At 37.0% G+C, this 25,823-nt stretch overlaps 1 protein-coding gene across 5 annotated transcripts; it reads left to right on the forward strand.

Annotated features, from left to right (window-relative positions):
- The first annotated feature begins 16,204 nt into the window (after nt 1–16,204).
- On the forward strand, nt 16,205–25,256 carry LOC113688204 (uncharacterized). 5 transcript variants are annotated; one of them, XM_072048488.1, is made up of 10 exons: nt 16,205–16,391; nt 17,732–17,965; nt 18,830–19,039; nt 19,400–19,480; nt 19,572–19,658; nt 21,805–21,900; nt 22,043–22,096; nt 22,451–23,316; nt 23,410–23,439; nt 24,818–25,256. In XM_072048488.1, the coding sequence occupies exons 2-10, from the start codon at nt 17,732–17,734 to the stop codon at nt 24,852–24,854; spliced, it is 1,695 nt and encodes a 564-aa protein (XP_071904589.1). In that variant the 5' UTR covers nt 16,205–16,391; the 3' UTR covers nt 24,855–25,256. The 5 variants fall into 5 exon arrangements, with proteins under 5 accessions (XP_071904589.1, XP_071904593.1, XP_071904592.1 ...); XM_072048492.1 differs by having other exon boundaries at nt 16,223–16,391; nt 18,830–18,973; nt 19,584–19,658; XM_072048491.1 differs by having other exon boundaries at nt 16,224–16,391; nt 18,830–18,973.
- Nucleotides 25,257–25,823: the final 567 nt, after the last annotated feature.

Consider the following 25,823-nt stretch of genomic DNA (forward strand, 5'->3'; position numbering starts at 1 on the left):
TAATATGTGGCACACATGCAGTAGGGTCAAGTGGAGGCCATGCAAACTAGATAGGTGAGGGTAGATAATGGACAAGTGTCTCTTTATTTCTTTGATACTATAACATCTAAAGGGTGAGGTGGTAAGGCACTTGGAAGCTTAGGAAAAATTGAAAAAAAAAAAACAAAAGGAAAAGGAAAACCACGGGGAAAGGCAAGGGTCTAGAAGAAAAAGGAGAAAGGGTTTCGGAGAGGTTGGTAGAGAGAGGGACCGAGAGTGAGAGATAGAGAGAAAGGAAACCAAGAAAGGGGAGGAGATAGAGGGAACGACAGCTAGGGAACCAGAAAAAAGAGGAACAAAGCAAGAAAACCAGAGAGAGGGTGGCTGAGTAAGCAAGGGAGAGGGGAAGATCTATCAGGCAAGAAGGAGAAGAAAAACCAGAGAGAGAAACGAAAAAAGGAAAACCAGAAAAAGAAGAAAAGAGGGTTTCTGGGATAGAAAAGAGAAAGAAAGGGAAGAGCAAGAAGGAAAAGAAACAAGAAAAAACAAGAGGAGAAAGGGTGGAGGCTGAAGGAAACAAGAAGAGAGGTGGTAGAGAATCTGGAAGGAGCAAGAGGCAAAGGCTGAGCGGAGGAATTGTAGCTCGCTGTCAGCTCCAGAACTTCCCACCATCACTTGCGACTCTTCACCGAGAGAGATCACTGTAAGTTATCCTTTTCCTTTACATTTCAGTCTTTCTTCAAGCACAGGCTCTTGAAGCTCTCAGAGCATGTCTGCCGTGACTTTGTTTATTGCAATTTTCCTGTTGGTTATTCACGATTTTGGAATATACATGCTTTATGTGTCGATTGGATTCAAATCCTTTGTGTTTTTTGACAATTTGAGGCTAATCATAACTTCAAATGAGTGAGGAACCGTTGATTCGGAACCTGTGTGTTTCGCTAGTTGGGGAGGGGGAATGAAGCCAAGAAAATTTTGGAGTTGTTTTCTTCCCTTTTGCTGTCTTTTGTATCTTGCAATGGTTTAGTGTATTTGTACGTGTGGGGTGAAAAGAGAAAACTCCAGCCAGTCCAATGCCGGCTGAAGTGACGATTTCCAGTTTTCGGTGAAGTGATAATTTTCAGTCCAGCCTTTTTTGTCATTTTAGTTGCTAGAATCTGTTTTCTCTCCGTTATGGTATGATAACCTTTTGGATGGCTTGAAAGTTTGGTGCTTGTTTGATTTTGACATGAAACCCCAGAAACTTGAAACCAATGAACGAACCTGGGGTCTTGCAAGTTTCTCCTCAGCTCAGATTTTTCCTTTTGTGTGTTTAGTATTACACCTTGATGATGGGTTTAGGGAGTTGACTAGTATTTGAGATTGGATTCTTGTTAAGATTGCTACATGAGATTCCCAAGCTTGTTTCGGATGAACCCAGAACCATCGAAGAAGAAGAATAGCTTCTGCGAAGCATGCTTGAATAAAGTTCCACAAATTACACTTTAACCCCTTAAATTCTATCTATTTATATTATGGCCCAAAAACTTTTCTAATTGAACCAGTTTTACCCTTTTTTGACTTCATTCTTTTTTTTTTCCATGCTTTATGGTTCATTGGGTAGATTAATTCTGGAATTTAGGATGGTTAGAGTTAAATATTATTACTTAATTTTTCTTTGTTTGAATTTTGTAAAAATAGTTTAGACTTGGGTAATATTTTTGTTTGGGGTTTAGTGTGAAGGGTTTTTGATTTATTTTTGTGAATTTTATCATTTGGTTTTGATAGGTTTCATCTTAAGCCCTTAATTTCATTTTTATTTTTAATTTAAACCCTTAATATTTGTAATAATAATGATTTGACCCCTCAAATTTTTCTAATTCTTTCAATTGGGTCCTTGTTTGTTTTAATTTGTTGAATATGGGTTGTTTACTTTCATTTGAATGCTTTGATTGACTCAATTTTGTGTTTATTTTCACTTCTTGTGATTATTTGTTAATTAAAGTGATGCTTTGACCTTTTTCTTTGTTTTGGAGGGTAAATAAGAAAAATTTCATTCCATAAGGTCACCAATTCAAGAAAGGTACACTCTACTCTTTTATTTTGATTTTACTTGATCCTATGTGCTACTATGTGATTTTATGTATGTAATTGCATGTTTTTTTTGATGTTTTTATTCATTTCATTTGTTTTAATTTTGTGTATTTATTTCAATTTAATTTTTAGTGAATTGAGAGGCATTTAAATGCCAAATTGTAATAGTTAGGTTATTATTTCATTTCATTTCATTCTTTCCCCTTTTAGAATGTAGTTAGAGCCCCCAAATATAATAGTTAAGTCTTTATTCGCTTTATTTTGCTTTGTGTGTTTTGCATGCTTGTGTGTTTACGTGTTACTCGCTTTCGTAGGGTCTTGCATCTAGATATTATGCCTATGTGCTATGTGTTTTATGTGATTCATGTGTTTATTCGCTTTTATTATGTTTATATGATTTATTTGATTATAATAAAGTGCATGACGTCACCACATTAGTCCAACGCTAGTTGTGGCCATTTGTTCCGATTTCTCGCTAGTCCAATGCTAGTGAGCATTTATAGACATGAGTTAGTCTAACGCTACACCCTTAGGGACCTTCCTGTCAGGGAAGCAATAATTCACCCAAATTGTAGAAAACGATGACGTTTCATTCAATTGAACAAATTAGGTCTAATAGTAATAGAAATAAGTGTGACGACATCGTATGAGCTGAGAATTAGTGGAACGACGTCGCGCAAGGCATTAACAGATTTAGTTACAAAGAATTAAGTGAGTCGGTTGTCTATCCTATTTGTACACATGTGATTGGACAAGAAGGTATCATAACAGAATAACATAATTCATTTTCTTCTTCCTCATTTTCTCTCTCTACTTTCCTTCACTCCCCATTCTCTCTTTCCCTCTTCAACTCTCTGCAACTTTCTTCCCTAATTCTCGATCAATTCTCCAGATCAGGGCAACAATGGAGCCAGTAGCCTGACACTTCCACGCGTTAGATCATGTTTGTATGACAATCACTACATTTTCATGCATATTTTCTACTTTTAGGATTTTTTTATCATTTTGTATGACATTCCCCTATATGTTTATCCCTTATCCCATATTTTCCCTATATGTATATCCCTATCCCTATGTGCAAAGCATGACATATAAAATTGCATTTCATTTAAGAAAATTAGAACTAGGTTAGATCATTTGTTTGATTAGATAGGAAAAACCCTTTAAATATGAGATATGGATGAGTATGGCTTTATATCCTTAGCACGCTCGTATTCCCTCTATAAAAGGAAAAATGGAGTCACAAATCTTTGCCCCGGTACCCGATATGTTGCATCCTCTATTTTAGGTCACGTATATTTATATATTGTAATTTTTTTCTATTTTTCTAAGTCTCATTGATTGTATATTCGTGACCTCCTCAAAAAATCACTTTTGGGCATCACAATTAATGTGACTCGCATCAATCAAGTTTTGAAGAGACATTCCAACCCCACGATATCCTCCCAAGTTTAGGTTTTGCATCCATATAGTGACATCTAAATGTGATAAATTTTTAGGTTAAACTAAGAAAATTTTTGACTAAATCACGCAACTAGCCTTGGCTAGGTTGAAAGGGTGTCTTGGATTTTATCTTTGCCTTCCCTTTCTTCAAATGTGATTCCCGAACACTTTTCTCTGATTTTCGAAGACTTGGAGTGGTTTAAAAAGGGTTTTCTCTACTTTTCATTTAAAATTCATTTTAGGTGACTTGGTACACCTTAACTCAATATCAAGTGGAGACTCCTATTTTTCATTAAAAATCCTTTTTAAACTATTATTTTAGGCCAAAATCGTCGCACTTGTAAGTCCCATTTAGGCCCATTTCTTTCTTTACTTTCTAAAAATCAAAAACTCATTTTTCAATCAAAAATTAATCAAAATTCATTTTTTTTAAACACGTTATTTTTCATTCAAAAATGGGGCGCATGGGGCGCGACAGTACCAATACCCTAACTTCTAGTAATACTAATAAAGAATTGAAACCCACATGGGCACCGTAAAATCTAACTAATCACACTAATGCCGCATGGCAACATAAATAAATAACAAAAGCTCGGTTTATAAAAGCTTGGTTTATATTTCTACATAAATGCTGATTAGTGTAATAAACTAAATTTACACATTTACCTCAATTGATTGTTTTCTAAGCATCAAAAGAAATAATAATACTTGCGACGTGCGATGCAAGTACTAAAGCCAGGAGAAAGACTTGAGTGTTGCAGCATGTAATAATTTGTAGTTGCTCTAGCAAGTACTTGAATAAAAAGGACCAACTAACTTTGTCCAAGTCACATGAACTCTCATTGACTTGGGTTGAAAATAGAACTACAAATGTAAGCCTAATCCACCTGTGAGATCAAAATCTTGTGTCTTCTCAAAAATTAAAAGGAAGCAGCAGCATCATCCTTGCTCCAGCCGTCAAGGAATTTTCAACATCATTCTTGCTTTAGCTGTACCTTCAAGCCAACAAGGATAATTTGAAAGCTCATATAAAGGAGCTTACTAAGGAAAAAAACTGAAGCAGTTGAGCAAGTTATTGAAGCTCATGCAGAGCTAAGCAAGCTACAGGCAACCTTGGAGATAGCTAAAGTTTCAAAGAAGAAAGAGCTAAAACATCTGGATATGAAAGCTGATAAGAAAGCCATGAAAGAATTTGAGAGCTTCGAGGAGTTGAAAGGCTTAATGGAGAAAGCTGTGAAGGACTTCAAGAAAACAATGGAGTTCAAAAACATGGTGCAATATAGCAGAGTCCAATACTACACATTGGATTTGATGAAGCTATATTGCTAATGCCAAGCATGTCTACCCACACTTAAACTTCGGCATGATTGAGATTGTTGATGACAATGAAGATACCCGTTTCAAGCTGAGCCAGCTAGAGGAGCAGAGGATGATAGTCGCATAGGATTTGCTAGGGTTCGAGAGAGATGCTCCTACTCTTGACACTATTGCTAGAGGTGCTAATGGGGCTGAGACGACCAATGCCCCAAGAAATGATACCTAGTTATTTTAGCACCTGATACTTTGAAGGCTTCGAACGAGAGTGTTTTTCTGTCCAAGAACTTTCTCCGACTTAGTAGTTACAGTAGCACCACTAGTTCTTTTACTAGCTTCATAATATAGATGTAGATGCTTTTGTCTATGAAGCCCGTCTTTGAGCTAAGGCCTCCTCATGTACCAGCTCTACCATGTTGTATTTTTAGAATGTTTTAAAATGTGAGAACGTTGGGTGGAGCATTTTATGTCCATCCAAACGTGGCAAAAGCCTTGAGACATAGGCTGTAAGTCTCATAAAATTTGAATTTTTTAATATATAAAAAATATAAACAATATTAGAAAAATGCATATAAATATAATAAAGAATTGGTTAAGATAAAGAAAATTTTCAAAATTTTATAATTACCTAACTTGTGAATAACCACTACAATGGCTTAGATTACTAGTAGAGATATATACCCTAAAAAATACAAACAGAAAACACTCATCTAAGCCTACATTAGTTGTGGAGTTGGCCACCACATTAATTGTGGGGTGGGAGGTCAAGGGTTCAAACCTTGCCTCCCATCAATGTCCCTCAATATGAGGTTTGTTCTAAATCCATACGGGTGTGTGGTGCACTCGTCTGGTCTGATGGTGGTTCAGTCCCCATCAGGTTCCCCCCGGCTCAGTTGGGCCACCCCATAGAGTAGGTTTCCCCTCCCCTTAGGAGTAGGAGTAGGCTAGGCTAGGCTAGATGTGCCGTTAAGCTAAAAAAAAAAAAAAAAACCTACATTAGTCAAAATGGGTTCAAAACTAGCTTTACTCCAAAAAAGTCTTCTAATTGCCACATACAAGTTGAAGTCAAAGGAACTAAAAGAAGTCTCGTGTCTCAATATTCGATGTTTCTTTATTTTCCTGTGAGTTTTGAATTTTGACTGAAGGTCCGTTTTTTGTGTTCTCCCATTGTCCACTTTCTCAGCTGGGTTTGCGCTCTTTCTACTCATAAATCTTTTGCGTTTGGTTCCTACTTTGAGTAAGTCTCCTTCTTTCTCAGGCATAAACGTTCTTTTGCTGTATATTTAGTAAGGGAGACAGGGATGAAGCAACAGTTGGAGTTTGACATGGAGAGAGGTGTTTGTAGGTTGGGGAGAGGATCTAGGATATAGCAATTAGGTATTTTGGAGAGGAAATTTGTGATTTGAGTGAAGAAAGAGAGTCTGCCGCCTACAGAATTTGGGATTTTTTTAACAGATAGAAGGTTCAAAACCAAGGCACGTAGATGATAATAGAGGAGTTTAAGAGACGAACGTCCCCAACCTTGAAGCGCAAAAGTCGCACCAGAGCCTCTTGGGTGAACGCTCCCTCAATTGAGGTGTACGCCTCACAAAACTATCGCCTCTTTTCATAGCCCTAGGGCATTTTGCATACGCCCCGCCTCAAGGCGTGCCCTAGGGCAAACCCCGAGAATGCTTTTCAAAACAATATTTTGTACTATCTGCAATAAAAATATCTTCCTTTGCATTTTGTCCCCACTTGACTTTTTTTCTCTTTTTTTTTTGAGTGGATAATCATCTCATCATCATATTGAAATGGGCAAATTATCCAATTGGCCCTTGAACTTTCTGTCTAGATAAAAATAAGCCCCTCATCTATTTTTTGCTGACTTTAAACCCTCGAACTTGTAAAATTGGACACCCGTGGTCCTTTTAGCCAGTTTCTCCGGTTTTGCAACCGGAAGGCCAATTCACACGAATGCCAGTGTGCTTCTTCAAAGGGCATTTTTGTCCGCATCTTCTAAGTAAAAAGGGAACAACTCCTTCTTCTTCCCTCTATTTCTGCAAAACCCTCGTTGCCGCCGCTTTCTCTCTTCTCATTCTCTGCAGGAGAGTAATACCACCGCTCTTAGGAATCTCCCCACTAGTTGTGTTCTTCATCAGAACCAGTATCCGCATTGCTACCACTGGTTCCACCATAACTACGATCTTCATCAACCTCCATATAGTCATTCCTGTCCAATTCATCAGGATCACTATCTCCACTAAAAGATCTAACGCGTTCATCAAAAGACCTGACCCTATTTCCCACTGAACCTTCTCTCCTCAATTCCCCGAGCTCTGGAGTTACTGATTTCCTCTGTCCCCTTGTGTCAGTAGATTCATTAACAGATTTCTTCTTTTTTCTTCTTCAATTTAACCATCTCCTCATCATCAGAAATTTCACCTTCATCAGCTGATGATTCAGCCTCATTTGCCCAGCTAGAGGATTTTATATTACGTGCTGGCATATAGTAATCATCATCTACTGTCACTGCTCCGTCATTTTTACTCCAGTGAGCTTCGTCTTCCTCTGCCTTAGGAGTTGAAGGAGATAAACCAATTAGAGAGTCAGAAGTAACATTTATTTGAAAAGTGAGGTCCTCAGTAACCTTTTTCGGTGACAGCCCAGAATTCTGAACCACTATATCTTTACTAGGTGAAATATGTTGACGACTATCAGGATTGCGATCAGGTGACATAGTGCCAGAAGTAGGCGTGGGTAGCTGAGGGGGAAGAGCAGCTGCTGCTGGGGAAGTCCTCGCCTTAACAATTCGAGTCACTTTTTTGCCATCTCCATCTCTATCCCATATGATGGGTGAAAGTTTTCTCTTTCCATTTTCTGACTTTTTAAGCTCACCACCATCCTTCTTATGCACTTCAGAATCAATAGCCCCATCAGACCCACTTTCACTGGACAATCCCAGGTTCTCGATCCACAGGCCTCATGCAAAAACCATACCTCTTCGACCCCAGCCCAGCACTACCACCCCAGGTTCGAGAGGTTTTGCAGAAATGGAAAGAAGAAGGAGGAGTTGTTCCCTTTTTGCTTAAAAGATGTGGACAAAAATGCCCTTTGAAAAAGCACACTGGCATTCGTGTGAATTGGCCTTCCGGTTGCAAAATCGGAGAAACTGGCTAAAAGGATCATGGGTGTCTAATTTTACAAGTTCGAGGGCTTAAAGTCAGCAAAAAATAGATGAGGGGCTTATTTTTACCTAGACAAAGAGTTCAAGGGCCAATTGGATAATTTGCCCTATTGAAATTCATCTCTCATGTCCCCCTATTAAGTTGGATTTATCCAAATTACTGCTTGTCTCCTTTGCCTTCTTCAACTTCATATCTTTAGAAGCTCGTTATTCCTAGGCACTTGAGCGGGATTAGAGAAGTCGAGTGTGAGGTTATAGTACTCACCATTTCGAGCTCATTTTCACTAGATGGCTCTGAGTCTTAAAGTAGGGTTTTTTAAGCTCACTAAATGCTTTTGACCTTAGAGGAGTAGGCTTTATCTGGAAGCTTGAGCAAGAATTTAATTTTTTTTTTATGTTGAGTTCATTCTTATCTTTAGAAGAGCATACTCGATCCAAAGTCTCGAGTAGGATTTTTTGAACTCATTATTTTAATTCATTTTCACCATGGAAAGAGTATACTCAACTCAGATGCCCATGCAGGATTTCTTCAACCTATTACTTTGAGTTCATTTTTACGACAAAAGAGTATACTTGACATGGAGGCTCGAATAGGATTTCTTGAATTCACTACTTGGAGTTCATTTTTTCTTTAATCTGTCTCTGAACCCATTGCGTGGTCACGGGTTCAATTCCCGCAGACAGCACCAAATGTCCATTCTAAAAATTGAGCAAGCTGCGAGATGACTAGGGATGGCAATGGGGGCGGGTGACCGCGGGCACCAACCCCGCGGGGGGCTAATGGGGAGGGGGTTGGGGCGGGGATGGGGGGAATATTTTTCCCCCCGCTTAGAAACGGGGCGGGAGGCGGGGGAGTGTACCCCCGCCCCGCCACCCGCTTTAAAAAAATAAATATATAAAATATATATGTATATAATTATATATAAAATATATAATTTAATTAGTTACAAACTTATGATAATGATATTATTAGTTATATGTATTATATAATGTCTATTAGTATATATAATATAATTGATATTATTAATTATACTAATAATTATATATGTGTACTAATACAAATTATTAATTGGTTATACTAAATTTACGAATACATTTATACTAAATCCCTAATTACACTTAATACAATAACATTTTTTTCTTAAAAAAAGCACAAGCACAATAATGAATTAGTGATTGTATTTGTGTCAAAAGTGAAAACTTGACTACTTTAGTTATATTTATTTAATCATGTTGGATTGTATTCAAATAATTTTTATTTGATTGTTTTTATAAGTTTCAATTGTAAAATTACAATGAATAATAATTTGATGATATGTTGATATTTTAGTATTTAATTATTTGCTAAAATTTAACCATAATAAAATTATATAACAATTTTTTATTAGCCCCGCGGGGGCACCCGTGGGGGAAGCGGGATGGGTGGGGGGAGCGGGGGATGGGGGATGGGACGGGGGCGGGGGGAGTTTGTAGGCAACGGGGCGGGGGATGGGGGAGGGGTCCCCCGCCCCAACCCCGCCCCGTTGCATCCCTAGAGATGACAGATGAATTCTCGTTGGAGCATCAATATATAATGGCCAAAGTTCTTGGTCTTGTTGGAGCAGTAATATTTAATTTCTTCGAATATACCTTGAAGGAAGTGTCCAATTACCTTTTACAAATTCAAATAGACAATAGGCTGCTTAAATCAGTACTTAGACTTGGAGCGACTAATTCGAATATAATAATAGAAATTCGTATTTAGGAGAGTGTAAAATGAACTAACCTTTGCACTTTAATCAATAATACTGTATAGCTAACGAAATTTTTGACAAGTTGGCCTCAATAAGTTTAATGGGCATGTACCCTTTAGCTGTATTTGGTATGTATAATTGGTCATGTATTTCTTGTATCATCACTGCTATGATGTTTGGACATGTTTTGATGGAAAGAATTGTACATGTTCGAAGTATGTAGGAGCATTGTGGAACTCTCAATGAACTCTCCACCTTCATCTCTTTTTGGCTCTCTGCCAGCACAAGGGCTCCCAACTTTGCTTCATCTTTCCACAGAAGTTGTCTTACCTCTTCTTTCAGAAAAATTTTTAGCCTTCGAAACAAAGTTGGTTAAATATAGCATATAAATGGACATACATGGATTATCCATAAAAATCATATATATCCATTTACTTAAAAAATAAATAAAAACCAAATAAAAGAAATGACTAAAACCTTCTCTTTTCTTCTCTATGGTGTCGTGCCCTAAGAATATTTTTTTTTCCGAAACGATATTAGCCATATATTAATCATCAACTAACCTTTACACTTGGAGCAAAGGCCCCTAATTCTATACAAAAGTGCTCAATAGCACAGAGGATTTATCCATTCCTCATCATGCAATATGCCTAAGGCATACTCCCCAACTGTAGTACTAACATGATTATCATTTTTAGATATATTACCAAAAGAGCACATTTGAAACAGCACTCTCAAGCTAAGAATATCCTCCACAAGAGTATGCAGCTTGATATTTGATGCACTCCCCGCACTAATTTGCTGATGCAGGTGTTTGTTGCAGCTTTGGATCTTGACTTTTCTCCAACCTCTGACAGCCAATTTACACATAGCTATCTTGATAGCCTCGGCCTCGTCCAATTGTGGACAATTGTAGCTTCTTTCATTAATAGCCCAGGCTGCAACAATCGCATCTCCTTCAGTCATAGCAGTTACACCTATTCCAACCTTATTGCTGTTTAGTTTGCTCAGAGCAGCAACCTTAACTTGGATCACCTCTGCATTCTCTGATTCTATTCTTTGCATTTGGTAAGCATCTGTTTCTGCTGTGCTCGCTTTCTCCTGCTGTTTGTAGGCTTCGCTGAACTCCATCCATTCCTCTTGAGCTTTTTGGATAGTAGCCAAGGCATGTCTTTGTTTGTTGTTGAATTCCCATTCATTTCTGCTTTTCCATACTTGCCACAAGATGTTAACTGTTAGCGCAAGGTGTTCTTCACCATCCTGCCTCGATTTGGCTCCAGTAATTTCAGTCCACCAGGCCTTAAAACAGCCTTGTTTGTCCTTTGCACCCCCCCATTGTACTGGTGCAATCTGCCAAACCTGCTTAGCCTGACTGCAGTTCAGCAACACATGTTCCACCGTCTCTTCCCCTTCACCACATGCTTTACAGATGTGATCTCCTTTCTTAGACCTACTAAAGATGACTTCCTTGACTGGGAGTGCATTATTAATGTATTTCCACATGAAGGTCTTTAGTTTCTGTTTGATGTTTAGTTTCCATAGGCAGGACCACATCTGTTTTGCTGCATTCTGTGTACTAGGACCATCGCCCTTATATTCAACCCTTTCTTGAGCCACCTTCTCTTTCATGAGTACCTTGTAACCTGTGCTCACTGTGTACTGTCCCGTGGGAGAGTGCATCCAGAAATTACGGTCCTCCTTTCCTGCTAAGCTAATAGGTATATTTAGGATTCTTTCAGCATCCTTACTATTAAAATTTCTGAACACTTCCACTCTATTCCACTTCTTCTGGATGATTAAGTCGTGAACTCTCTGCACTTTGCATTCTGGAGGTTTGGGTGTTGAGGGCCTTCCTTCCTTGTTCCCAACAATCCACTTGTCCTCCCAGACATCTATACTGCACCCATTTCCAACTTTCCTCCAGGTGCCATCCTCCACCAAACGTTTAGCACCCATCAGGCTTTGCCAGATCCATGAAGCATTCTGAGGGCACTTGCACTTGAAGATGGATCCTGTAGGGTAGTATTTCGCTTTCAAAACCTTGGAGATAAGCAAGTTTGGATTTACCAGCAACCTCCAAACCTGCTTACCAAGCAATGCTCTGTTAAAATTGACAAAGTCTTTGAAACCAAGTCCTCCCTGGTTCTTGGTTTGGGACATTCTCTTCCATGAGCAAAGATGCATCTTATCCTTTCCATCATTTTCTCCCCACCAGTAGCTTGCCATAAGTGCACTGATCTTTTTGCACAGTTTCAGAGGTAGTTTAAAGCATGACATAGCATAAGTTGGCATAGCTAGAGTCACTGCTTTTAGCAAGACCTCCTTCCCTGCTTGATTCAGCAATTTCTGTTTCCAGCTTCCAAACTTCTTTTGGATGTTGTCTCTAATGAATCCAAAAATTTGGTCCTTCGACCTCGTTATCACCATTGGCAGCCCCAGGTATTTGCCTTGGCTGACCATCTGGATATTACCCAGCTTGCCGCAGATTTCCAGCTTTCTGTCCTGCTCCATATTTTTGCTGAAGAAAATAGAGGACTTCTCCATATTGATCGACTGTCCAGAGCTCGTTTCATATGTCACCAGGATCCTCTTCAGCTCCTCAGCTTAGTTGATGTCTGCTATACAGAAAATTAATGAGTCATCTGCAAAAAATAAGTGAGTTAGACTAGGTCCCTTTCTGCTGATTTTGAGTCCAGAGATTTTCTTTTCTTCTTCAGCTCTTGTCAACAGATTTGAGAAGCCTTCTGAACACATAAGGAAGAGGTAGGGTGAGAGGGGGTCACCCTGTCTGATTCCTCTCTCAGGTACGATGTATTCCTTAACCTCACCATTAATATTGAAAGAATAAGAGACAGTTTCAACACATTTCATAGTCCAGTTAATCCACCTGCTACAGAAACCCATTTTTTGCATCATTTCCCTCAAAAAATGCCATTCCACTCTATCGTAAGCTTTAGACATATCTAGCTTAACAGCCATATACCCCTCTTTCCCTTGTAAAATTACAATGAATAATAATTTGATGATATGTTGATATTTTAGTATTTAATTATTTGCTAAAATTTAACCATAATAAAATTATATAACAATTTTTTATTAGCCCCGCGGGGGCACCCGTGGGGGAAGCGGGACGGGGTGGGGGGAGCGGGGGATGGGGGATGGGACGGGGGCGGGGGGAGTTTGTAGGCAACGGGGCGGGGGATGGGGGAGGGGTCCCCCGCCCCAACCCCGTCCCGTTGCATCCCTAGAGATGACAGATGAATTCTCGTTGGAGCATCAATATATAATGGCCAAAGTTCTTGGTCTTGTTGGAGCAGTAATATTTAATTTCTTCGAATATACCTTGAAGGAAGTGTCCAATTACCTTTTACAAATTCAAATAGACAATAGGCTGCTTAAATCAGTACTTAGACTTGGAGCGACTAATTCGAATATAATAATAGAAATTCGTATTTAGGAGAGTGTAAAATGAACTAACCTTTGCACTTTAATCAATAATACTGTATAGCTAACGAAATTTTTGACAAGTTGGCCTCAATAAGTTTAATGGGCATGTACCCTTTAGCTGTATTTGGTATGTATAATTGGTCATGTATTTCTTGTATCATCACTGCTATGATGTTTGGACATGTTTTGATGGAAAGAATTGTACATGTTCGAAGTATGTAGGAGCATTGTGGAACTCTCAATGAACTCTCCCCCTTCATCTCTTTTTGGCTCTCTGCCAGCACAAGGGCTCCCAACTTTGCTTCATCTTTCCACAGAAGTTGTCTTACCTCTTCTTTCAGAAAAAATTTTTAGCCTTCGAAACAAAGTTGGTTAAATATAGCATATAAATGGACATACATGGATTATCCATAAAAATCATATATATCCATTTACTTAAAAAATAAATAAAAACCAAATAAAAGAAATGACTAAAACCTTCTCTTTTCTTCTCTATGGTGTCGTGCCCTAAGAATAGAGTAGCCCCAAATTCATCATCATCATCATCATCGTAAGTCCTTCTTTGTCTCTTCATTCTCTGGTAATTCTGCTATTCTGGTATGTATTTCTCATTATTATTTTCTGCAGCTGATTGGTCTTTCATTTCCTTTCAGTGCTTAATAATTTTTGGTAACACCTATAATTTATTTTCCCTCTTCCCATTATACCTTGCCTCAATAGAGAAGAAAAAAATAATGAAGATAAAAATACTCCCACTGTTAGCTATTCACGCATGAAGACTAACAGACGGTGCAAACAAACGGCACAGGTTCTAGCTTCAGTGCTAGCAAACTCGTCCGTTACATATGCATCTGGTGGACCTTGAACATCAGCAGTTAACTCCGCCGATCATATGCGTGCCCCCGTTCAGAAGGCTCCTATGGAATCGGGATTGGTGAAATGCAAGAATGTGTAGAAAGAATGCTTCAACAAGCAAGATTACTGGCTCTAAAAATATGGCCGTAAACTATTCAACGAACCGTTGCTCCATGCCTACTATTGTTGATGCTAATATATCTATTGGTTATTATTTCATTTTTGACTGAATACAAATTGGGTGAGCATATTTTTTTTTTTAATGTATTTAGGATAGCCATATTTTTTGTATGGGATAATTTCAGAAAGCTCCTTGAGGTTTGTCATACTAGCACTCAGCTTTCCTCAAGTTTTTAAAATTTCACTTACCTCCCTTGTCCAATTGACAAGACTAAATATTCCTATCAAAGGTCATAAATTAACAACATTACCCTTGCTCTTAATAACTATTTAATCAAAAAGTCAAAACAAAATAAAATTTTAATAGCAAAAAATGTAAATTAAAAATACAAATTGCTAGCTAATAATGGTCCATATTTCTTTGCATTGAAGTCATGGTGGATAGCAAAGGACGTGGATAAATTAAATCTAATCAAGATCAACCACTTAGGAGGCTTTTGAAGAGTAATTAACACTTTAAAAAATTTCATGCACAGTTAAAATTGAGGAAGTAAAGATATTTTTTTTTGGAGAAATATGTTTTAATTCATGGTGTAGTTTAAGTTGTATTAAAAACTAAAATAATCTCTTCATATGTGTGAATTTTTCAATGTGTAAATTTTGCTTTATTCTAATACAACTGAAATAAAATAGTTTACGTCAAGAAATTTACACCTTATAAAAATTTAACCTTATCTTATTATTATTATTTTTTATAAATTCTATAAGTAGGATAACATAAGGATAATATTGGAATAAAATTTTTATTTTTTTTTATTTCCTCCAAAGGGATTAAAATGTTACAAAAAATTATAAAAAACCTTAGGAGAGCTGAGTGATATTATAAAAAACCTTTGGAGATTTTAAAGTGAGATTTTAAAAACCTGAGGAGAGCTGAGTGATTTTCTTGTAAGGGAGGTAAGTGCGATTTTTCTTGTAACATTTCTTTTTAAGTGACATTAAAAAGTGAGATAAGGGAGGTAACTTTTTAATCACTGTGATAAGGGAGTTGTTAAAATGTGAGATTTTAAAAACCTTAGGAGAATTGAGTGATATTATAAAAAACCTCAAGGAAGGTTTCTAAAATTATCCCTTTTTAATATTTGTATATACATGAACATTTCATGTGAATGCATTATTTATTGATAGTATCAAAAACTTGCAAAAATCCTAAGCCACAATCGGAATAAGATTACAAACCAAATAAGTAAACAAATGACAATAATACTCAATTCGCCAAAAACGAAATTCCCCAAGAACTACTAAGACCGATCATGTACTAAGCATCTATCCATTTTACACTAAAATATTTGCCTTTATTTGGCCATGATTAACACAGAGACCACTTCATTAGGATCAGTACTATTTGATAATCTAATTTAACACTTAAAATTAATAGATTTAAATTGTAATATGTTTAGATGCGTTTGATAATAAAAAAATAAAACGTATGAATTAATTAAGTAACATTAAATTTTTTAGTCAAAACTTACTCTAAAAAATATATGATGAGCTATTTACCTATTGTTTAATGTAATATGCACCCAAATATGCGACATTTAATATTTAATGATTTAATGAATTCAACATCAGACTTCAAATTTCAAATTTCAATTTTTTCGGGTTAATTCCACTTTGTCCCCCCAAACTTTGGATCATTACCCACTTCAATCCCTAAACTTCAAAATGGGACACTTAAGTCCCTAAACTTATAAATACCTCCCACTTAAGTCCTTAAACTTATAAAATGGGACACTTAAATCCCTAAATCCTTATAAAATGGGACATTTCGACCACCAATGGCATTCAGGATTTGTTAACAATTTTCCTTAAGTGGGAGGTATTTATAAGTTTAGGGACTTAAGTATCCCATTTTGAAGTTTAGGGACTGAAGTGGATAATTGTCTAAAGTTTGGGGGGACAAAGTGGAATTAACACAATTTTTTCCAACAAAATCTTACACATTAGTCATTAGTGGGTAGAAGTTTCCGTCTCTGTGCTTACGTCAGTCCATACGTACAATATGCAGGTACGCCTATCTGATAACGCTACCTCTTCCGGGATACTATAAATACAAGGGCTTTTTGTAATCTGTCAGTCGTCTGATTAATATTCCGAGCGAGCAAGCTGCAAGCATATACTCTCTCAGGGAAAAAGGGACAATAAAACAAAAGTCAAATAAAATTCCGTTCCCCGGCGAAATCAAAACCGCTTAATTCGAGGTAAATTTTCCTGAAATTCGATGATCCTGATTCTATTCAATTATGATATTCTGATTATCTTATGACTTACTGATAATTTTAGCTGTGAAATTGAGGTTTTAAGGACCCTGATTATAGAAGTTTTCTCGAATTCAATTCCTACTTGTATTTTTTTGAAGTTGTGGTTTTAAGTAGTCAATAGTCATAATTGATTGATGAGTTCAGGAGCATTTGAAACAAGGAATTGGACAAAAAATTTATCTTTCCATCATCTGTTGAATTGTAATTGTAAATTTAGTGGAGAAAGAAAAGTTTTACGATTTTGAGGCCTGCTGTGGTTGATTTCTTGTTCAAGAGGATATGGTATTACTAGAACTGACTGTTAGAATTTTTTCCGATTTGGGGATATTTTGTTCGTCTATTTGCTCTCGTACGGGAAAATAAAGAGGTAACTTAGCGAGATAGGTGCCATAGAGAGGTATTAATTGATAACGAGGGCTTAATTTTGAGCTATTTGTTGTAAAAGTCATTTTTGTACAAAATACAAACTTGTAGGGGGAGCTCACTCGAGGCGAATAAGATGCATCTTTTACATGTCTAAGTATCATCACCTGTCACGGGAAAGCAATCAGATTCACGTATTGTTTAATGAAAGTACTGGTAAGACTAGATGAGTTGTCTAAAGAATTGGTAGGAGCAGTGGCTATCTGTTTCATATTGAGAAAGAAGTTTTCTACCTAAATGTTGATACTTTTGAAGGTATGGGAACAGAAAAGGGATTTTACCTTTGTTAGGTGGTAACAGGGAATGTATGGAGTATGGAGAACTCAAAATGGTGAGCTGATATCAGCTTTAGGGTGTGAAAGATAAATGCATATGAAAGATGGGAAAACTTGCCTTTAATTTGTTGCCGAGAGTGCTTGTATCCTTTTTAAAAGCTTGCTGATGATATTGTATGGTTCAACAACTGCAATGCCACAGTGTAGAGCAAACATGTTGAAGATTGAACTTTTATTCGCTGACATCTTTATACAGGAAAACCCCCTTTAGTCAGCCATTGCACTTTATATGTTCTAAGCTCGAGTAGTTTTCTTATGGAGCTCTATTTCACTTTGAGTATCACTAACTTGACTTGTATATGAAACTCCTGGGTCATATTGTTAGTCAATGCTATGGTTTTGTTGGACAAGTATATGGGTATGAGTTTTCGGCCCTTAATATTATATTTTTTTGGAGTTGCAGTTTCTAGCTATCACCCTAGCCATTTCTTGTTTCTTTCTTAGCTCTGAATGTCTTAAAATATAAAAATGTAATTTGTTTGGTAAAGTATTTTTGATAGCAATACTTTTTTCACAAAGCAGATGATGCAGCCACCTGAGAAGCAGTTATCAGTTACATGGAGGGGGAAGAAATTTATCCTTGAGATGAAACATGGTGCTAATCTAAAAGAGTTGGGGGACAAATTACAACAACTCACCAATGTCAAAGTTGATACATTGCGGCTGATTGTTCCTACCAATAAAGGTTCTAAAATGCTATACCCTTTCTCAGATGAGCACTCTTATCTCCCATTGGAAGCTGCATCTGCTATTGAGGTGTGGAAACTAAATTTTCTCCTGTTTTCTTGGTAAATAGGAGTTTATCTAATTCTCCTTTTGCAAATTACTTCATCATTTCATTAGATCTAAAATATTAGATGAATGAAAATAAATTTAGGTTTCCTGAATGTGCAGTTTCAGGTTTCAGATAATTCTTGATATTATTAGTCCACTGAATGTGCCAAGTCTTTGGTTAAATAATATCTCAGCTGTCACGAGCTAAACTAATGTAGGACAAGATGTTTACGACCTTGCATACTAGCACGAATGGAAGAGTGAGGGGATTGTGAACAATATCCATGGACAGTAATCTTTGGGGGGGAAAAAACTAAGAAACTAAAACTCAATCCTTGTTCATCAAATTCTCTGTAAATAATAACGTTGTATAACAAAAACTTTCTAAAGCTTCTCCTATTTCCATATTCTAAATAGGAAAGCTAATTAGATGTAGAACTGTAGAACTTTTAGGAAGTTGCTTTCTGACAGAGACTCCAACTACTTACCTAACGTAATAAAGACTCAATGACACAATTCTGGAATTCTGGAAATTTCCAGCCATGACTAAAAGACCTAAATAGTATAATTAGTAAAACTGAGAAAACAGAACTACAATGAAGTTATATAAAGGACACTGTTCCTGTTCCTAGTTTAAGCTTGAGGAAAATAAAAAGGCTTTCATTTTTAGATTTGTGGAGCTCTTTGTTGACTGCATCATAAACCTTCAGGTTTCCTTGAAGTATGGAAATAACCTTGGCCCTGTTGTTTAGCAAAAGAAAAATATTCCTTGCAAAATGAGTGTACATGAAAGCATACGGTTCAAATTTATTATATTTTTTAATGGTTAGATCTGATCTCCCTCAGGGAAAACCTATAAGGATGATGGGAGTGCCTGAAAATGAAGTGGAAGAGGTTCTAGAAAATGCAAAGAAAGACCCTCGAATAGCTGGATTTGATGAAGAGGAGAAAAGAATGAGGCAGCGAACTCTTGATGGACACAATTCATTTGTAAGACTTCCACAAGGGACTTACATATTCTCTGAGTTCCACACACTTAGTATTCCAGGAATTGAGGTACTATGAACCTTGTTAGATCCATTTGCTTTTGCTCTTCTTGTTCCCTCTTTTCTTTTCATTTATAAATGCAGAATTAAGTCTAGATTACCTATGCTTGAAATGGTGAATAACAATACCATATCAGTTGAATGCTTAAATCATGGATATTGTTTGGTGGGTGTTGAATATGCAAGCCTAGTGTTAATCTCTTGGGGTACTGCTAGTCAAAAGTTTCTGATATCAAAAATCATATGGAGTATAATGTTTCAAAACACAAATTTTGAATGGTGATATGAAATGTAGGGAAGTGGGGAAGGGGAAAAAATAGAAAGAGATAGTAGAGGTGATTGATTATTGACATTGTTTCTTGATCTGCAGTTGAGTCCTCCTGCTTCGGAGGCTTTGAAATTAATGCATAGGCTTGCTGCAGATCCTGGAATTGTTGCAATCATGAATAAGGTATTGATATCATGATGTGCCTTCTTTGCTCATAAAATACAATTATGATATTCACAACTCTTATTCATTCCCTTTGATTGGTTTCCTAAAGTATCGGTGGCAGGTGGGGATAATGTCAGAGATGGCTCCAGTTGGTTATGTTGGAGTCAGTCCTAAATGCATCCTTGGTTTCAACAAGGTGAATTTCAATAGAGAACATCTGGTTTGGTTACTTTTGTGTATTAAGTGTTTTATTTTTCCTCCATTTATGTTTGCAAAGCTTTTTTTAAAATAAAATTAGGTTAATATCCATTTCTGTTGTTGTTTTCTGAGGAAATTTTAGAATATGAAGCTGAAACTCCTAAGCTGGAAAGTGCTGGTTAGTTTGGAAGTAAAGGAATTCAAGTAGGAATCACATTTCCAGCATCTGATCCCTCTAAATTTCAACCTAATAGGATCACATTGTAGTGTTGGTGTACTTCTGGTTATTGGTGAAGTTAATTCAGCTTAGAACCTAAAATACATTTAAACTACTCTTGAATAAATTTGCCAACACCATTCAAAATGAATAATGGCATAAAGCCATCGAGCAGAAACTACGAGAAGGTTGTGGATACAGGAGAAATTACAGAAATGTGCTCGCAAACTGATTTCTTGTTCATTTCTGCTTGAAGTGATTATTGGTGATGAAATAATTAGCCTGTTCATGTAGTGCAACTTTTCTCTAGATGTAGGCCTGATTAGTTTCAAGTCACTTAGAAGGAATTCCATATTAGAGTATGTCCCATTGTCCATGAAAGCAACTGGTGAAGTGGCTTTTGTTCTTATGCTTTGTAATCTGCCTGTATCTTTTCCTCTCCCCTCCCCTCCCCTCCCCCCCAAAAAAAAAAAAAAAAAATATATATATATATATATAAAACACGCCAAAGTCCATATTAGGATTCAAATTCCTGCTATTTCCAAATCGAGATCATAGTTTCAGGAATATTCTTCCTAAACAAAAGTTGATTTGAGACCAAAAACTGAAACTTATTGTATAGTATAAGAAAATCTTCCCTGAGAGTGGGGAACAAAACTGGCCACACTGCCACTTTCCTAGTCACCTTTCTTACTTATTCTTATTCTATAGCACTAGACTAGGGGAGCCACTTTGCTCATCTAATGCTCTACCCTGTCTTGGGTTTGAAGGAAGTACAATCCCTTTTTCCTTTTAATTTGAGACCTTTATCCCCAACCCCAAGCCCTCGTTTTCTACCTTTCTTGGGATTGGCTAATGCCAATTTCCTTCTTATTCTTACAGCCTGGTTCGTACCATGCCTATTGAAAGTTGCTTTGGGACAAACTATCTAATCCAAACAGCAGATATTGCGACATATGAGAGAATCTCAATGGGAGGGGCTGGATTGATACCCCTTTACTTGGATTCAATATAAATAATAGAGGCTTTGACTAGAATGATCTAGCCAATCATTTCTCCTCACTCCTCTAGCTCTATCAATTTCTTGTGCCGACATATGTTAAAAAAAATCATTAAAAAGCTGCCTGTCATCTTGGCAATATGGAACCTCTGAACAAATCCTTGGCGAAAAAAGGAGGCCCAGTGGTTCTTGGCAACTTTTTTCTAGTGCCTGAACATTAAAATTGTTGAGGTCTGGGCTTCAGTTCCCTGCAGAAATGGTTTTGACCCAAAACTCTCCTGTCTGCTGAATAACAGTCGCTTTTCCTCTGTATCATACTCCTACACCAAGTTTTCCCCTTTTTGCAACTTCTGCTCGGCAGCTTTTTCTATTCTACCCCTCTGACCAAATCTTTTTGTTATTTCAATAGCATTACTGACAGTCTTCTTCTTGTTATGATTAAACAGGATCTCATGAAAAGTTTGAAGATCGAAATTTGCATAATACTGGTCAAAATTTGAATCTCTATACTTTTCTGTTGCATTAATGTCCAGTATACCCTGTTCTCAGGAAGACAAATCTGGTACTGCAAGTGCAACTGTTATTGCAAATTCAACCTTTATCTACATACTCTGTCTAATGTATTACTTTTCTATCAAAAGAATATGGAAAAGTACACAAATATATGACTAAAAGAGCAGGGAGAACTGGCAAATTTATTGGTTTTTTTTTTAACAATTGTCCTTTCTTTTAATGAGATATTATATTTTTTTTCCTTATCAATACAGAAACAGAATGCTGTGAATTCTATCAAATGCTTGTTTATATTTTTTTATTAGTTTGTTATCTTGTGGCTTTTGATTTTAGTAAGCTTAGTTTTGTAACAGTCTGATATTAGTATTCTTTGCTTTTTGGTTTTTAAAATTCATATTCTTGAATCATGTACAGAATCACGGAGAGGAAATTTCTTTGCGACTTCGAACTGATGACCTCAATGGTTTTAGGAAATATGAAAGCATTAAGAAGACTCTCCTGCATGAACTTGTAAGTTCTATGTATCAATCACCTTCCTCCAACTAGGAAATTGGTACCAAGTTGTGCTTTTTCATATGCACATATGCTGTATCTTTGTTGGCTGGTATTTACATGCAATTGCTTTTGCCACTCGCTTTGTTTCCCTCTTCAGGCACATATGGTGTACTCTGAACATGATGCAAATTTTTATGCTTTAGACAAACAGGTAATTCTCTCTATCTCTCTCTCCCTCTCTCTCTCTCAAACACACGAACGCACACACACACATTTATATGCATATTTTCATATGTAAGTATGGACTTATATGGACTTATATTTACGCACAACAAATATGACATGTTTATAATTTAGGTGTATGTATTTACTTATGTATTTATATTATTCACATGCACATGCACAAAAGTATCTGTATTTGACTGTGAACTAATATTGGGTTATTACAGACTGATGATATATATAAATCTTATCTAGCTATCTATCTATTAATGCAGGGTATGACTGTGTTATTAGGCATTAGCTGCTAATCCGATGATGTTAACTTTGAATCTCTCTGTGACAGTTGAATAAAGAAGCTGTTGCCTTGGATTGGACAAAATCAACAGGCCACACTCTGAATGGATTCAGACATGGACTACATGCTGAGGATGAGTTTGATGGTCATGTAAGTTTGTCACGAAAACTTGGAGGCAATGAATCACATTTTTCTAATGCCCGTGCGTCTGCAGTGGCTGCTGCATATCATCGAGTTGCAAATGCGTGTACAAATGTCTCAGCAGCAGTAAATAAGCGTGACGAACCTGACCCTGATGATTCTGGATTTACTAACTGTTGTGAACCTGACAGCTTGCATGCTGAAGGGGAAACTAAAGATGGCCATCCTAATATAGCCAGTTCAATGAAGCTTGTTGATGAACACGAGATTCATGATAGTGAGGCTGAACCTGATCCTGATGATAGTGAGAGCATGGGTGCCATGGAATCCGAATCCTATTTGGTATCTGGTGGAAGTCAGATAACAATTGAGCCAGATCCTGATGATCTGGAAGTTTTGACAAGTGCTGCAGATAAAGAATCTGTTCTGTGCAATTTGAAGGTTCCATTGACAGATCATAGTGTGGTTGGACCAAATTTCTTTGGAGCAAAGGAGGGCACTGGAAATTTGAATCAGCTAGATGTTATACATGTGGAACCTGATCCAGAAGATTCTCAAGCAGGAGACAGTGATGACAAGATGATAGTGATTGCAGAGAGAATGTCAATGGGGCAGGGAGATGAGCCTGATCCAGATGACCTGGAGCTAAAGAGAATTAAAGACCCTGTCACTGCTGTTTATGGTCGTATACAGAAGGCAGTGGAGAAGCTAATAACTGAAGTAAATCACTCGGATGCTGGTGGTGTCTTGCAAACCCTGTGCAAGATAATAAGGTATACTCTTTGCATTTAATTTAGTAAATTCGATTAAATAGTAGTTTGGCATGAACTTGTTCATGATGGTGCATTGACTGTTCTTGCTTTCAGGAATATTGTTGAACACCCTGATGAACAAGGGTAAGTTGCCCTAATTGCTAGAATTCTCACTAGCTGTCTCTATTTTGACATTTGTTGTTTTTTCTCCCTGTTTTTGGTTATTTCATACTTATTTGTGGTGGTGGTTTTTTGGTTTTGTTTGGTTTTCTGGAGAATCAAGTGCATGTAATCTTTGACATTTAAAAAATTCAGATGTTGAGGTCTTCTTAATCACAGACATTATTTGGTTTTATGGGAGCATGGGGCTGCTTACAGGTTTTGTTTAATTAATACAATTAGTAGTTGAACTGAAATACAGTGTGTGTGAAGAAGTCTTTCCTTTCAAGGGCCTCAAATTTATTATACATTACCAGATCTGTTTTCTGCAAATTTTGCTGGTTTTTAGTTTATGTTAAGTCTCTCTCTCTCTCTCTCTCTATATACACTGCCCGCACACACCCACACATATGCATATGTATAGACACACACACATCCCAAGGTACAATAGTTGTATTTTTGTTAGTTTGGGGCTCCGTGTCTTCATTACCGTGAAACCACAAGTCTTGTTGCATGAAGCATTGAATAGACACAGTCTGAAAGTTGAGGGAAACCTCCGAGTTAGATTCTTTAATGATGCTAGATGGGCATAGTCTGCAATTTCATTAACAAAACTAGGCCACACAATAGGTATTCCTTGTTGCAAGGTCTGGTTTTATAGAAACCCTGATTTACTGGTGGCGTTTTAAGCTTGGGTCAGTAAATTTGTCTATTAAGTGTGGTTTTTTTTTTTAATGTTATATTGCATAAGCAGTGTGCACAAAGTTTGACTCTTGGAAGTACAAGAGCAGAAATTAGATGCTGAGAAGAAATATATTATATATGTTCATATATAAGTTTGACCATCCTCCCCTGTTGACCAGATCTGGTCATTACGGGGGAGGGGGCTGCAGGGTAAGGAGAGGTCTTCCTCCCTCCCCTCCCCCACGGCTGTAGGAGGAGGTGGTGAAGTGGTGGCAGGGGAGGGTGGCTGCAGGGGTCTAATAAATAGTCATCATGTGGAGTTCGACAAGGATATCCTTCTGTTTTGGTTTCATTTTCTAAGTAGGCACTACTCCTTCCATCACGTCCTTATGACTTCCTTGGGTTCTGCGGATGATTATTCTTTACAGACTAAAATTTGACAATTCCCAATTGCAAAACTGGGGCCTGACTTTTCATCAAGAAATTTTAACACATTGCAGATCAGAAATTGAGAAGTTCTGATAGAAAATTAAGAATCATAGACTATTTGTTAGATGACTGGGTTTTAATGTGTCTGTTAGAAACTTAATGCAAGCTTTCATGAAACAATTTTGTTTATTTGTAGCTCTTATTAGTTGCTTGTGCTCTAATCTTATTTTCTTGTTTTTTGCTTTTACAGCTGCTACAGAAATCTTACAATTGGTTGGGTTCAGTGACGATGTAATCTTTGACGTAACAGGGAAGGCAGAAACTTATTTGGCTTTAAAGCGTAATGACCCTGGCTTACTGTGGTTGGTTAAAAGCTCTCTTGAGAGCTCCACTACTTGAAAGCAATATTTGTTATATCTGAGGTGAGGTTAAGTTGTTAGACAGGACCTCAGCATAGAATTCAATGTTGGCTTTATCAAGGGTTATGTCGAGCAAAATCTGTTTGAATGTAAATTGTACACACACACACATAAGTTTGTATTTATGTTATAAGTGTGAGCTGTAAATGACAATTTCCAGCTGCTGATGGTTGGCTGTGCTGTTTAAACGTAAATTGTGTAAGCAGGTGACAAGGGTTCAATATTTGTACTGTTCTTCAGTGTACAAGTAATTCATTTTGCTGTCTGAAACGTTTGTCTGCTGGAGAGTAATTCATTTTGCTGTCTACCTCTTGGGCTGGCACAGGGTGTCCCAGTGGCTGGGTGCTTTCCGGTGTTGCTGGGAGTCGAGATTTTTACATTAATCAATCCTCTCCCTCAAAGAGGGGAAAAAGTTGCTTTTTGAGCTTTATGTCTTTTTTTTTTTTTTTTGAGGAATTGAGCTTTATGATCAGTTTATTACATGATTTTTTTGCTTTTTAAACATTATACAATATGGTCCAGAATTAGTGGTTAGACGTTGTAATTTAATTCTCTGAATCATTTGTATCATCGTTACTTTTTGGCTGCATCATTATAATAGGGTCAGGGAACGACTAATGCATGGATGTTCCACGTTATCGTGGCTTTCTAGCTTTAAACAGTTTGAAATCACAATGTTGACAGAAAATGCATGAAAAGAGAAATTTCTTACGAGCCGCAAATTGGTAAAGAAAAAGTGACTTTGACAAAAAATTCAAATTCATCCAAAAAAAATTGAAATGATATTGTCCATTGAGCTAGACTTTTTAGTTTATTGTGAATTATAGAAAATTTACA

The sequence above is a fragment of the Coffea arabica genome, chromosome 5e (genome assembly GCF_036785885.1).
Source record: "Coffea arabica cultivar ET-39 chromosome 5e, Coffea Arabica ET-39 HiFi, whole genome shotgun sequence".
Taxonomy (NCBI): domain Eukaryota; kingdom Viridiplantae; phylum Streptophyta; class Magnoliopsida; order Gentianales; family Rubiaceae; genus Coffea; species Coffea arabica.